General features: G+C 40.7%; 1 protein-coding gene across 1 annotated transcript in view; it reads right to left on the reverse strand.

The window, feature by feature from the left end:
- Positions 1-14,898, reverse strand: part of TNRC6B (trinucleotide repeat containing adaptor 6B) — a 128,593-nt gene that overhangs the window by 41,601 nt on the left and 72,094 nt on the right. The window contains exon 4 of the mRNA XM_031554331.1: positions 2,059-2,146. Coding sequence (XP_031410191.1) covers positions 2,059-2,146 — 88 coding nt within the window. The remainder of the gene's footprint in view (positions 1-2,058; positions 2,147-14,898) is intronic.

Genomic DNA, 14,898 nt, shown 5'->3' on the forward strand with positions numbered 1-14,898 from the left:
AATCTCAGCCTTCTGACAAGCTACCAAACAGCCCCTGGGACACAAACCACAGGAATTCAGTCTATGAATCTGCTTGCATAACCTTCGGTGATTTTCATCTTTTTCTTTCGTTAAGTTTCTGAAGATCCAGACAGAAACAGCTGTTTCATGTTATACAAACCCTATCTGAAAGAGCTACCCCCCAAATCATTGCTGGTTTTTTGGTGACCACCATTGCAATCACTAAGAATGGACACACACATTTATGTTCTGCCTATTCTCCCAGCTCTCTTCAAGCATTACTTTTACACTTGGTCTCCAGGAGATTAACTTATTTTCAGTGTTTACCTTTTCCCAGATTTTGGCAAAATATCTTAACGTGCAATCACAGCAAATAACTTGGTAGATGAGGGACCACACAGGAAAGCTGGCAAATCTCCTTTGTATTCAAAGTACTGATTCCTCTGTAAACACACTCAGCACTGTTATCAACACTATCAGTACAACCTTTCCAAGTTTTTGTTGTGTGGAGTATTAGCATACAATCCTCAAATCACTACTCTTTACTCACAAGCCTCTGTCTCTCCTGGTTCCTACAGGGCTGAAAACACACCATCTATTTTTATTTTCTACTTGAACATAAAACAGTAGCAAAACTGAAGGAAAAAAGACAGATACTGAAGAAACCTTATTCTGTAGCTACTGATTTTCTGCAGTATTATTGGGAATGCATCATCGTGACACAGGACTAAGGACAACAGAAATATGCTAGGTTTATCTGCACCAATTTTAAAGTGATACACTTAAATTGGTGGAAAAAAACACAACAGTCTTAAATACAAGCTTCCAATGAACTAAAATTTAATTGACACTGCAGAATCAGTATCAGCTGTTCTTAACACAAAGCTACATAACCTAACAGCAGAAGAGTAACACCTAAAATCTGAACTAACTGAAAAACAAGGACTACTGAAAGTAAAGCACTCTGCTTTCAATCTCACATTACTGTTGAGGTTGGGAAGCACAGCCTCTGGAGATTTGACAGTCTGTAGTGGTTCTCCCTCAACCTGTGGGTCTCCCAGCTCAAAGCAAATTACCAAACCCAAGTTGCTCGGGGCCACGTCCAACTTGTTTCTGAGCATCTCCGAAGAACCACAACTTCTCCAGCAAACCTGTTCTAGTGGTTGCCCATTCGCACATGCTCACAAAAATATCCTCCTATGATTCAGTAGAATTTCTTCTATTTCAATTTCTGCTCCCCTCCTCACGTCCTGTCTTGTGCACTACCGAGAACAGCCTGGTTGCATCTTCTTTCTTCCCTCCCACCAAATATCTACACACGCTCTCCTGTGCCTTCTCTTCCCCAGTTTGAGCAGTTCCAGCTCACTCGGCCTCTCCTCATCTGTCAGGTACTCCAGTCCTTCCATCACCTCTAGGGGGGCCCTTTGCTGATTCCACTCAAGAATCCTTACAGCCATCTTGGGCTGGGATGCCCAAAACAAGACAGAGAGGACTTAAGTAAAAAGCACGTGTAAAATTGCAAGAGATGTTGAGTTCACACTTCAGGTTAATCCCTAGAATGATCTACTACATTTTTAACAAAAGAGAGCACTTCTGAACAAACCAAGTGTTCAAACTCATCTGTTGAGCATAAACAATTTTCAGTGATTCTTCAAGAATCTCCACTTCAACAAAAGTGTTACTGGGCAGAGAAAATGTAAAACGTAAACCATATGTAACAAACAATAAAAGCAACTTCAACAGAAATATTTCACATAACCTTTTTTAAGAATTTGTAGCGTTCCCATCCCCAAAACACCTTCAAACACTGCAAAATGCACAAGTGTCCATATTCAGTAACATTAAATATGTCTTTGCCTGACAAACCAAAGAAAAAAATATCAAAGTTTACTAAAAACTGAAGTTCAAGACAAATAATGCAGAAAATCCTTAATGAAGCATTACTATAACTTAGACAAGAAGAGGTTTTATTCTCAAATACAAGCAATCTAATATTTTACCAGCCCCAATACTATTTGTGCTCTAGTTGGATAGAAGAACTCAAATATCAACACCTACCTTCTGAGCAGATTCCTTCTTTTTCTTATCCTCCTTCTTCCTTTTCTTGTCTTCCATTAACTGTTCTTCCCTTTCTTGCTCCTTCTCTCTGCCAAAACATGAATAAAACCAATATGAGCACTTCCAAGTTCTGCAGGATCCGCATGTATTATATACCTCTTCCCCACAAGAAAAGAAGTCAAGATAGCAGATTCCTCTGATCATCATGCTTCATTTGCATTGAAGGTTTCAGCCTAACTGAGATCAGAAAAGCACCTTCTAGTTCAGTGTGGCCACGATCGTGAAACTGCAAAAAGTAAAAGTCCTTCATTTGGATCAGATCTCTTCTAGTGGTACCCTATGTAAATTAACTACGTCTGATACTAAAAATTCCTTCAAGGCATTTTGGCCAAAGCACCCTTTTAATTGGGTTGTACTATCATTTAATGAAGTTTCATGAATCTTTTCATATGGTAAAAAAGGGAAGTAGTAATTTAAATAAGACGGTTTGGTTTGATATGACGTCTGTCTTCACAAGGGGAAGAGATTATTCTATTCCCTGTAGCTATGCCACTTGTAAGAGACTAGAAGTGTCATATCAAATCAAAACCATCATTTATTAGACAAATCACTAAGTTAATTTCTAGCCTACTGTACCCAGCCAAATATTTTTTGTGACAAACTCTGTAATATAAACTACTTTCCAGAGAGAGCATTTTCTACCCAAGAACATTCCTTTAAAGAAAATTAAATGAAGGAAGAAAAATATGTGTAGTTGCTATTTTGTCAAGCGATCATCTTGTTGCTATATATTGTACCAAAATGAAAGTACCATTAAATGGTTAATTTTACTGCATACATATTACTGCCTGAGCTGTTTCTATGGTGAACCACTCTGATTAGCTAATTATCTTCATCTGTTTAAAAAGACATTTAAGATCAAGTTTTCAGCTCTCTTAGAATATATTCTTTTCTTTTTTTTTTGATCAGGGAAATTTTAAGACAATTGACATAAAAAGATGATGTGACAGGAGGGAGAGGGCCAGAGAAATGGGAAGTGTACTTTAGAAATGGGAAACATCCAACACATTCAATCCATAAACTTTTACAGCATAACTTCAGATGGATGAAAATGGATTTGGGGAGTTTCAAAATATCAATCTTAAATGCACAAAAATATTTGTGCCATATTCAGAGTGGGGGGGAGAGGAAGGAGAAGAAAACATTTCGACTCACTATGTTGGCTGTAATAGCTAAAGCTCATACGTGTACTAAGTATTTATTTAAATGATGCACAAATCAAAGTTCTTTGTGAGTACAATTTAAAAAGATTAGAGCTGAGCTGGCTTTGCTGTCATGTCTTTCAGAATTCTCCTTCCACTGTGAGCTGCAACACCTCAGGTAAGATTTATGCTCACATTTTTACCAGATACTGCCAAGTTAAAGTGCAAAGAAACATTTACAAAAGGAATCACTTCAATTCAGACAAAAATATTTTGAAATGTGTTACCTCTCCTGATTGAAGACTCTCCTAAATAGCAAAGGTTCTGTGTACCTTTGTACAGATAGTAAATAGAACATTTTCCTGGTTTCATGAACTCACTCTCCTTCTTGGTGAATGGAGACTAGAATGGATGAGTGCTCAGCAACACCATCCTCAGGCTATTGCCACGTGCAATTTATACATTAATAGCAAGTCCAGTCCCATTTTAACAAAACTGGAGGCATTCTCCACCATACTGAGCAGCGTTTTACGCACTCTGTCCAGTATTGCTGAAGCAAGGTCAGCGGTTGCTCCTTACTGTTCTCTATAAAATGTCAAAGCACACTTTCCAGCTTTACACACCAGCAAGGAAAAGCCCCGCAGGTTTTTTAGTTTCACTAACATGCACACGATGCACTTGGGGAGGTTAGTGTACTTCATACTGTCACAGCACTGAGATGGAATTTTCCAATTTTCTTTAAGCTACAGATTTTAAGTAATATGGAAAAAGCTCTCCAGTGACACCATTCTCTTTCTGAGTTACCATAGCCTCAAATTCTGTTTGCTACCTTCTTATTGACAAACAGCTTGGACCCTTTGGGCTGCTGTTTTAACTTCACAGTCTCTAAAAAACTCTAAAAAACTTTCCTGCGGCAGGCAGACATTTAAGAGCTGTCTTAAAGGAGCTGCTGAAAAAGGGTAGGATCAAAAAATGAGTTCCAGTAACTGCCTGGCACACAGACAACCTTCTGCTTAAAAGCACCTACTTATTTCTGCGAGCAGAGCAGGGAATGGAAAAGAAGGAGAAAAAGTTAAAATTCACCATCAAAGCTGAAGTTGTGGCTTACAGTGACACAGAGCACTAACAATAAAAAGAACTGAGGACAGAAAACCCATAGCCTGAAAAAAAACATGTGGTTATGGTCACCTGTCTGCGTGACCACAAGCTCAAAACAGGCAGACTGCTGCTGCCGCTGCCTTGTTTTTCTATATACCTGGATGAGGATCTCTGTTACTAAGGCTGCAGATGAAAGCTTAGCTCGTGAGGCCCATCTCCCCTCGTGCTCCTTCAGTAGAGGAGGATATTCAATATCCCACTGGGCACATCATCACCAACTACTATATAGGGATAATCAATACTTAGCAAGTCAGGCTTCAAATCGACAATCCGTGCAGGCACACGGCTCAGTTCCGTTGAGCTGTCAGGGATCTATCTGAACACTTGGGATATGGTCTAAGTTCAAAACCATTAACTTCTTGACAAAAAATGTAACTGAAACCTTACTAATGAAACATCTACTTCAAAAACGTGAGTTTACCATTGAAAGTATGGAAGCTACAATTATGCTGATACAACTGCTGTTGCCTTTCAGGTGAGCCAGCCTGCAATGGCAGCAGGACAGCAGCCCTGAGAGCATCATGCAAAAGAAAAGCAAGCAGGTGATGAGTTTGGGGGGGGGGGAAGGGGAGGGTTACTGCTTGTTTGTTTAATGCACTTCTTCTAACATCTGAACACCACTGATCAGACACTGATCAATACAGCAAGCTGTGCCTTTCGTGGCCTTTTCTACAACCACACATCATCACAGGAACAGAACCTTGCTGAATACAAACTTGTACAAGAGAACAAAACTGACTGGAGAAAACAAACATAGCAATGTTCAGTGCTTCAACAATTTCTACAAAACAAAAACCTTTCAGGTATCTCATTAATTGATTCAGAGGATGCTGCCAATTAACTGAACATCAACTGCAAGACTGTTTTCTGGCCTGCTCAGGGAAACCAGGCTTCATGGTGCACCAGCAGCACCGGCTGCTTCTACTGACAACATCAGCATGGGGAGAAAAACGTAACTCTAAAATGAGTGGATTTAGAGTAATGCAATGGGGCATGGTTCTGTTTTTTGTTACCAGCACACAGTGATGGGAACATGGACATGCCAAAATCCCGAGGAGGAAATCTGATGAACAGCAACCAGTAGTTGAATTTTTATTCTAGTCCTCTAATAGGATTTTCATTAATTTCCTGCAAAATCTGAGAATTTACAGTGTTGGAAAATGTTTTAAAAGTGCGTTACAGACTTCATTTTTGATTAGCAAAACAAAAAGAAAAAACAACACGTTAACAGCTTACAAATGAAGGGAATCTCTAAGTGTCAATCCGAATTTTTGTTTCAAAAAGCAATGCACAGAGCAGTAGCTATGACAGTGTATTCAATGCATTACCTAGCTCCTTGTACCAACCTCCTCTGGCTAAGACAAAATTAATCATTTCAGAAAAAAAGGAGGGTTTTTCAGTGAGTTAACTAGAGAAAACAGTTGCAAAACTCAAGTTCTCACAAGACAGATCAGAAAGAAAAAAAAAGAGGCATTTAAAAAGCATACCCTCTCGCAAAACCAGCTTTTGAGAATGCTGTTTTCCCGCAAAATCCTAGCGTTCATTTTTCCTTTTCCCCCACAACGCATGGGCTCGAGGCATGGGTAAAGAATAGAAGCTGTTCTTCACAGTCCTTGCTATCCGACTGGAAACGGCAGACGAGAGGACGCGTTCCACACTGCGACACCCTATCTGCTGACAGCACGCCTTGATGGGTGCAGATAACGCCGCACACAGCCTTCGTCTATGTGAAAAGCCACAACCCTATGAAGTCACCCTCGACTAAAATCGCATGAAAATGGAAGTTGTGTAAGATACAAATTCTGGGAAACTCAGAATTGGCACTTCAGAGTATAAAGTTCCAAGTTCCTTCCAAGGGCTGCATAAAAAACGTCAGCAGTCTCCTGTAAGGATGCAGACCAGACAGCAGAACTACGAGTTCCCTTCCCTCCTTTTGCCCCCGCTCTTTACTTTCACTATTTGCTGTAACACAACACGGCAGTGACAGCAAATCTCTCTGGGTGCATCCTAGAAGTCTTCCTCCAAGCTGGGAACCAACCTTTCTATCCTCTTCCAGAACAGAAGAGATTATGAAACTGCACTTGCAGGACTGACAGCGCTTTAACAGAACCAGCTTTTATCTGTATAGCTACAAGGTCACATTTACGACTGATAAATTTTGCCTAGAGACTGAAGTCACAACCAACCACAGCTGGAGGCCTTCACTTTGCATGAGAGAATGATACGCACTGCATGGGGCAATCTCACTCGGAGGCAACATTTGTTAACTTGAACTAGCGCAGGTCCCCCCTGATTCAAAACGTCGGTCCAGAAGTAAATTAATTAGCATTTTAGAAATAGATCAAAAGACTCAAATTTGAGGGTCTAAACCAGGATTTAAATCTACAATAAGGTATCCAACTCTGGCCAAGATTTGAAGGAAGAAGGATTTCCAGTGAGCTGTAGCTGCTGGCACGTGTTATTAAATGAAACTGCAGCCCTTCCATACAGCACTCAGTTAAAACTCTATATAAATTGTATCAATAGAAAAGTTGATCAGCAAAAGTATCTGCACTCCCTCCCGAAGCTGACTCTGCAGTTGTGTTAGTAAAGACAACGTGTCTTCTCAACTGGGCTGTATTCAGTCCTTTATTCCACCCTCTGCATGTGTAACCCTACTGCTATCGCTTGCATCTCTGCAGTTTTAATTGTAACAGGGGCTTTACTGGTACGTTCCTGTATCATACTTTATATATACATGCGTTAAAAAGAATACACTGATAGTAACGAGGGCCACGAGCAATAAAGAAGAAAACATACCACATACTGCTAAATGAGTACACAGGATTTCAGTTCTCACACTCTGAGGCTCAGGCCCTTCTTGTTGCAGCTAAGAACACTGGCAATCAACTGCTTCAGTTGGATGAAAGCTCTGAAATCAAATCAATTAACTGGGACTACAGAGACCAAAACCAAAGCAAAAGGAACTGCTGCCCCACGGAGCATGGAAAGCCCAACAATTTTAATTCTACTTTCATTCAGAGTGTTACACTTTAACCTAAATATCCATTATTTCAACACCGTGAGAAGAGCATGGCGTGTTCAAACACACACAGGTGTGCTCCAGCGTGTTCAAACAGAACATCAAACAGAAGCGAGGTGTTACGCAGCCTGGGCTACAACCCAGAGCCTGAAGGTGGAATTACTTCCACTAGATTGAGCCATTTAAGGAGTTGTGATCTCGCTGATCGAAAGATTCAAAATGGGACTCACTGTATAAAACATTACACAAATGCACATCACAGCCACGTTCTTTCTTATGCAATGCTCATGTGCATAAAGCAGACAGACCCAAGCCACACGAGTTGGCTCAATGTGGGACGGCCCCTTAGAAACCTGGCCTTCAGGCTGAACTGCAAAAGTGGAGTATGGAACTACTTTAGGACAAGTTAACTCTGATACATAGAAGGGAAAAACCAAACAAACAAACCCTCAGAACAGCACTTCTGAGTACAAATATTTCCCAGACTATAAAAAAATAAACCTAGAGCATAACTTTTTTGAGGAAAAAAAGAACAGTCGTTTGCTTGAAATGAGACTGAAGATCGTACCATCACTGAACTACAACACTGAAGAGATTGACTATGCATCCCAGAACTGACCACCTAGGAAAGGACAACTGTTCTACGCTTTTTTTGAATGAAAATGAAATGTAAGTAACAGAACTCAGCCCTAAAATATGAAAATAATTTTTCATATCTGTAACATTAAATATGAACATACACACAGTCTAACAAGTAAGACAATAAATAACAAAAGCCACACCACAAAAAGGCATGCTGTGGATTTGAACCACACATAAAGTACACACTTTGCTATACATTAACTGAAAACTCTTTAGAAAAAGTGTCTAAGAAGTGCTCTGTAAAGCAGCACTTTTAAAAGGAGTTGTTTGCCCATCAAGGAGTTAGAGTAGGCTGCTTCTGTCTTCTCTTTGGCTGGAGTCCAAAACCACGTCACAGTGAGAAGTTTGCTTACTTTAAATAGCGTATCTGGAACAAGAGATATGCCTTTATCACTGCAAAACATCAGTCATCTGAAGTTGCTGGAGAAAATAACTGAAGTCAGAACTGAACAAGATCAGCATGTTGACTACACTACAAGTATGCTTTTCTAAAGAATGACTCCTTATAGAATGCTGCTACACTTGTTAATAGAGTAGGATTAATTATTTCTGGAGTACTGCATAGATAAATAAAAGCACAGTGATTTACAGTCACAGAAAGACTGACATATGCTCATACAGATGGAGGTGTGCTCTCAACACTTCAGCAACCAGTTTTGCGGGGTTCCATTTCAGTTTCATTAGGCTCCTGTTGATAAGTAAACCTTAGATTGCATAAAATAAGAACTGAAATCTCTTTCATATTCCATATTTCTTGCTTGTGTTTGTTCTATAACATTACACTTTCCAGCTGTACCAACTATATACATTGAAAATTCTACTTTAAGGCAAGTTCTAAAGTTTCCACAGGTTGGCCTCAGTAGACAGAAATCAAGGCTTTAAGTAAACGGAGAGCTACAGCCAAAGTCCTGGAATGTCAGATCTGAGCAAGCTTCCTTCCCTCCTTCAGTCTTCAACTGTTTCAGAGCTTTTATGAATCAGTAATGATTATTTCATTACATGTGCACACAAAAATATCAAAACCACAGATAAAGTGTTTAGAAAGTTGTGAAACGTGGCGAAAAATACCTCAAGAATAGCAAAGCACTCAGTTAGAAATCAACCCGTCATTAACAGCTCCATAATTTGTTGTCATATCAGAACACTCATTCAGCAAGACAGTTCTATTCAGGATTTCAAGGTTTCACTGAAAGATCAAATAATGTGATTTTTTAAGTAGAAAGTAAAATGCATAGAAAGCCCTATTATCTCAAATTATTTACTAAGAAAGGTATTATTGTGGTTCTATAACCCACAAAAAAAAATATGTTGAGAAATGAATGAATGACAAGAGACAGAGAACAATTAGTGGGTAACAGCTACCACAATTCAATCTCAATAAAGAACTTGTGACTGCTCTCACAAGGAGCTGAACTTCCCCTTGCATGTGTGCGACTGCTTTTCACTACCCCTTCTAAAAAGAACTTTTTACCTATCCTGCTGTGCATACAGAAGTACTTCAAGAGCCCTACTTTGCCACACAACATGGGGCTCGAAATAAGGGCAGCCTATCTGGGAAAAGCGCCAGATGTTGGTAAAAGGATTGCTTATTAGTCTGCAAGTGCAGTATACACAAGTATTTGACAGTATTGGTTTGCATTAAAAGATTAAGAGCTGTAAATTCTACCAGTTTTATAATCGCAAATGGCTTGTATGTTGGGAGAAAAAAAACGCCCTCATTTGAAAACTGACAGAAGGAAAGTTGCAAAAAATCTCCTCCCTGAACAGCACATTTCAGGTTTCATTCCTAATTTCCAAACCAATTCACCTCTTTAGAAGCCAGTGACACTTTCCTCTTACCAGTCTTACTATCAGTCACAAGAGTGACTCTTACTTAAAAGGACCTCTGGCAGTTACCTGGTGTAACCCCATGTTCACAGCAGGGCCATCATCACACAGGCTGGTCAAGACTGAGTCGCATTCTAAGCATCTCCAAAGACAGAGAAATAACCACTACTATGAAGAGTCTGTTCCACTTTTTGACTACGCTCATTGCACTTCCTCAAAATCTAATTTGAATTCCCTTTCTCCACCTTGCATTCACTGCCTCTTGGCTTTTTTTTTCTCACTGCACACCATTTCCACTAATAGCCTGGCTCTCTATACATGCTCATTAGGCGGCTGACGACAGCAGTCAGTAACATTACCTCCTCAGCTTTCTAAGTCTGAACAAATCCAGTTCTCTCAGCTTCTCCTTGTGCAAGACGTGCTCCAGTCTGGTAAGTATCTCGGTGGCCATTTAATATGCCACTGTCTTTCCTTATGGGTGTCAAAACTGGTCACAGCACATTAAAGACAGTCTGGTAGGTACTGAGTAGAGAAGAAACACTTCTGTTGCCCCACTGGCAATACTCTTGCTAATGCAGCCCAACATGTGCTTGGTTTCTTAACAGCAAGGACACCTTCCTGACTCACATTCTGGTTTTACTCTTCCAGGACTTCAGGTGTTTTTTCTGCAGAGCTACTTTCTAGCTTGCAGAAGCCTAACCTGTGCATGGCATTACTTTGCCCAAGATGCAGGACTTTCCATTCACACTGACTGAACGTCAAGAAGCTTCTGCCAGACCCTTTCTTCCAGCCTGTTCCCTCTTGCTATTCCTCTGAATAGCAATCATACACTCTACAAGTGTCCAGCACTCAGCCTAGTTTTGGACTATTTGCAAACTCAGCGAGGCTATGTTCCATCCCACTGCCAGGTCATTGATAGACATGGAACAGTACTGGACCCAGGGATGACCTGCCCAGGACACCCTACAGTACAGCTGCCCACAAGACTTACGTCACTGACAACAACCAATACTGTATCACTGACTCTGGCCATCCAGCTCAGGAACCCTTTTTTGTTCTTTTTTTTTTTTTAAAGTATTTCTGTACTTAGTGGCTGAGTGAGCTGGACACTAATGCCAGATGTTTTCTGCAGATCTGCAGCAGGAGAGCAGTACCAGCTATCCATCTGTATTGGCTGTCTGCCTATGCACTTTGGCTTGCACTTTGCAGCCTAGATAGGCTGTGCAAGGCAAGCTCAAAGCTCTACAGGCAGCTTTACCAATGTCTCAAAGGTGCTTTGAACTTGTTCCAAATAGTGAGGAAAGTGAAGTTGATGACCATTACTTACATCTTAATAATGTATATTTACGTGTATGGCTGAGAAGCGTTATTAAAAAATGGAACTATTTTACACTTAACCTAACAGCAGTTAGGAAAAGGTAGCTCTCCTGACAATGGCATAACTTAATTCTAACAAAAGCAGCTCTGTAATTTCTTATAGACGTCTGCACTAAATGCCAAGAACAAAGTTATTCTGTAAGACACACATGCACAAAAACCCCAAGGAAGTATGCTATTTGTTGTGGCAATTGCAGCAATGCATTCATACCAATTATAACATAAACACTGAAAAAGTGAAAACAGCTCAATTAAACTATGCATTTTCTGCTACAGAGTCATTATGGTACCAACACAGGTCACTCAGAGCTCAAAAAACTGGATCACAGAAAATCTCTGGTAACAGAAGGAGCTACATTTACACAGAATCACACAATGGTTTGGACTGCAAGGGACCACTAGGTTCATCTACTCCAACCCTTGCACCAGCAGGGACACCCACAGCAACGTGCTCATATCCAGCTGGCTTTTTAAGATCCTGAAAGGTTGCAGCCAGAGGGTTGTGATCAGTGGCTGTATGTCCAGGTGGAGACTGGTGGTAAGATGATGGGATCAAGTGCATCCTCAGCAAGTTGAGAGGTGCAGATGATAAGGCAGAAGGAATAAACTCAAAAGGCAGGCCCAATGTGAGCCTGATGAGGTTCAACAAAACAAAGCGCTAGGTTTTGCACTTGGGTTGGGGTAGACCCAAGTATACAGACTGAGAGAACTCCTTGAGAGTAGCCCTGTTGAGAAGGACTTAATGGTTCTGGCAGATAAAAACTTAATGTGAGCCAGTAGTGTGCACCTGCAGCCCAGAAGGCCAACAGCATCCTGGGCTGCATCAGAAGAGGGGTGGCCAGCAGGGTGAGTGAGGTGATTGTCTCCCTCTGCTCTGCTTTCATGAGGCCTCACTTGGAGTACTGCATCCAGGTCTGGGGCCCCAGTACAAGAATGATGTGGAGCTCTTGGAGCACATCCAGAGGAAGCCACAAAGATTATCAGAGGGCTGGCGCACCTCTCCTTTGTAGAGAGGTCGAGGGAACTGCGCTTGTTCAACCTGGAGAAGGCTCTGGGGAAGACCTCAGTGTGGCCTTCCAGTATTTGAGAGGAGCTTATAAACAGGAAGGTAACTGACTTTTTACACAGTCTGATAACTTTATGACAAGGTAGAAAGGTAGGTTAAACACTAGGAAGAAACCCTTTACTCAGAAGGTGATGAGATGCTGACACTGGCTACCCAGAAAAGCTGTGGCTGCCCCATTCCTGGAGGTGTTCAAGGCAGAGGTTGTAATTCTATGGTCAGCCAGTTCCATCAGGCCCCATGGACTTCTACATAGGTCACACCAGCAGTAACGCTTCCTATTTATTTCCATGGAAGCTACAACAAACAGGAAGAGCAGAGTAACACTAACTGACAGAACAAATTCTTATCTACAAAACACAATTTTTTAACAGTTACCACCATTAGTTGACAATCCCCATTTTGTGGTATGACAGCAGTGCACAGCTATCTGCCACACGGCTTGTCTTTCATATCTCTGTTGTCACTGCAGAAATGTACCACCCACTGTCTCTCTGTGCTCGCATCCACTGTTTGGTCTCCGAAAACGTTCAACAAGCATTAATGAATGCCAATGTATGCAATTCTTTCTGTATGGAGGAACTCAGTGATACACCATTACCTCATTTATGCTGCCATGTCAGATAGCATTTTGACAGACTGCTCCTTTGCTGCCATTTGTCACATGGCAACAAAATGTAATGAATATTGGCAGGAAGATTAAAATTCCACGGCAATGGGTTACTATACTAAAGCTCACTGTGTTACTTTCCAGCCAGCTTGCTGCCCACAACACCACAGTTCCACCTTGCAGCTGCATCTCATCTTACATCATGCTCAGTCTCTCAAAGATGTGGCTGAGATTAAAGAACTGAAAGCTGAGAGTGGCATTATCCATACAGGCCATGCTTCATCTGGTCTGTTTTCTTCCTTCTTCCTGTGTCCCACTCTCCAACCAAGAAAATAAAGGAGAATACCACACCACCTGCATTCCCAATTCCTTCAACATGTCAAAAAAGAATTTATGTCCCTTGAAAATATTTTCATACTCTCCTCATGGCAGCTTCATGCAAACCAACTTGCAAGAGAAGGAATGGGCAGTAGTTCTCGGACTTTGAGGCACCAGAATATCTTCTTGATATTGAAAATTCATGCTCCTAACAGACAGGAAACCTCTTCAGAGAGACTGTCCAGGTGGCAAATAGGCATTTCAGTGCATTTCATCAAGGGGGTCTCAGTTACTAAATACTTCACAACATTGTTTTGGTGGTGCCGTTTCTAATCTGGTGATTGGTCAGACCAGTTTTACATGGTTGTCCCTTTTTAGGTTGTAAACTTTATCCTCTCCTTCTTCCAGCCTCAGAGCCTCATATCTTCTGCACTTCGGGAGCAAGGGGAAGATTCCTCCTCCTGCTCTGAGAAGAGACGAAGGTCTCATCTTCCTCATCTTGTGTGTTATTTTAGTCTCCTCTGCACTACAAGCTAGCTTAACTTCTTCCTCTCACTGGAACTTAACGCTGTCAGTGAGTTTATGCCAGTGCACAACTACCCATGTAGTTGCCAAGCCACTCTGTAAAATCTGAAAAGTCATAGCTGTCAGGTAAAATCCCCAGTGATAGGAAAACATCACTCCCATTTTTAAGAATTATAAAACTCCTTGATTAATTGATAAAGGATTTTATTTATTTCATTTCCAAACACACACTTGAAATTCACTTCCTATAACAGTGAAAATAATTTAAGCAAGTAAAGTAACATCCTGACAAGCACATAACCGATCTCCAGTTCTGTAAAATATAATACAATTTTAAGCATATATGGTGCTTCAGAGCACTACAGTAATAAAAATAGCATTTCTCAAATTATTAGTCATTATTTTAATTATACCAAATCAATATTTAATTTTATCAGTGGGAAGTTAGGAGCAAGGTTTTCAGCATAGAGTTACTATTCTGCTGCTGCAGGCCAAGCTGGAAGAAGCAGCAAGTTGAAGTTGTTTGAACTTCTGATATTAAAAAAAAAAGAAGAAGAAAACAACCCACAATTTGCTCAGTTTTTTTCCTTGGTTTTTTTTTTTTTTTTTGGCAAAGATATTTAGAGCTTTTATTTTCTATTGCAATTATTGCCAGAGGCCATATTTATTTTTGACAGGTAAGAAAGTTTATTCATTCCCTTCCTGCAAATACACAGTTTACAAAGGTTCAGGACTGTAACTACTCCTATCAGGAAATCTAAGTGAGAAGTGGGAAGGGAAAGTAAGCAACATATTTTGCAGGTCTGTTTAATGCTTTATCGATCTTGCCAAACTGCCACTTCTTCAAACTATTCTGTGTATGCTCAGTGTAGTGTAAGTTTTCCATATTCCTAGTTAAGACTTTTAATTAGGCTTATATGAAGAACCTTTCCTGACATCCCCTTCTCCCCCAGCAAAGGCGGTCATGCTGTTTCACAGAATGGCTGAAGCTGGAAGGGACCTCAAAGGTCACCCAGTTCCAACCCCTACGTGGACAGGGCTGCCACCCATCAGAGCACCATCCAACCTGGTCTCCTTTTCACCCTTAATACCAGCT

This window comes from Meleagris gallopavo, chromosome 1 (assembly GCF_000146605.3).
Source record: "Meleagris gallopavo isolate NT-WF06-2002-E0010 breed Aviagen turkey brand Nicholas breeding stock chromosome 1, Turkey_5.1, whole genome shotgun sequence".
Taxonomy (NCBI): domain Eukaryota; kingdom Metazoa; phylum Chordata; class Aves; order Galliformes; family Phasianidae; genus Meleagris; species Meleagris gallopavo.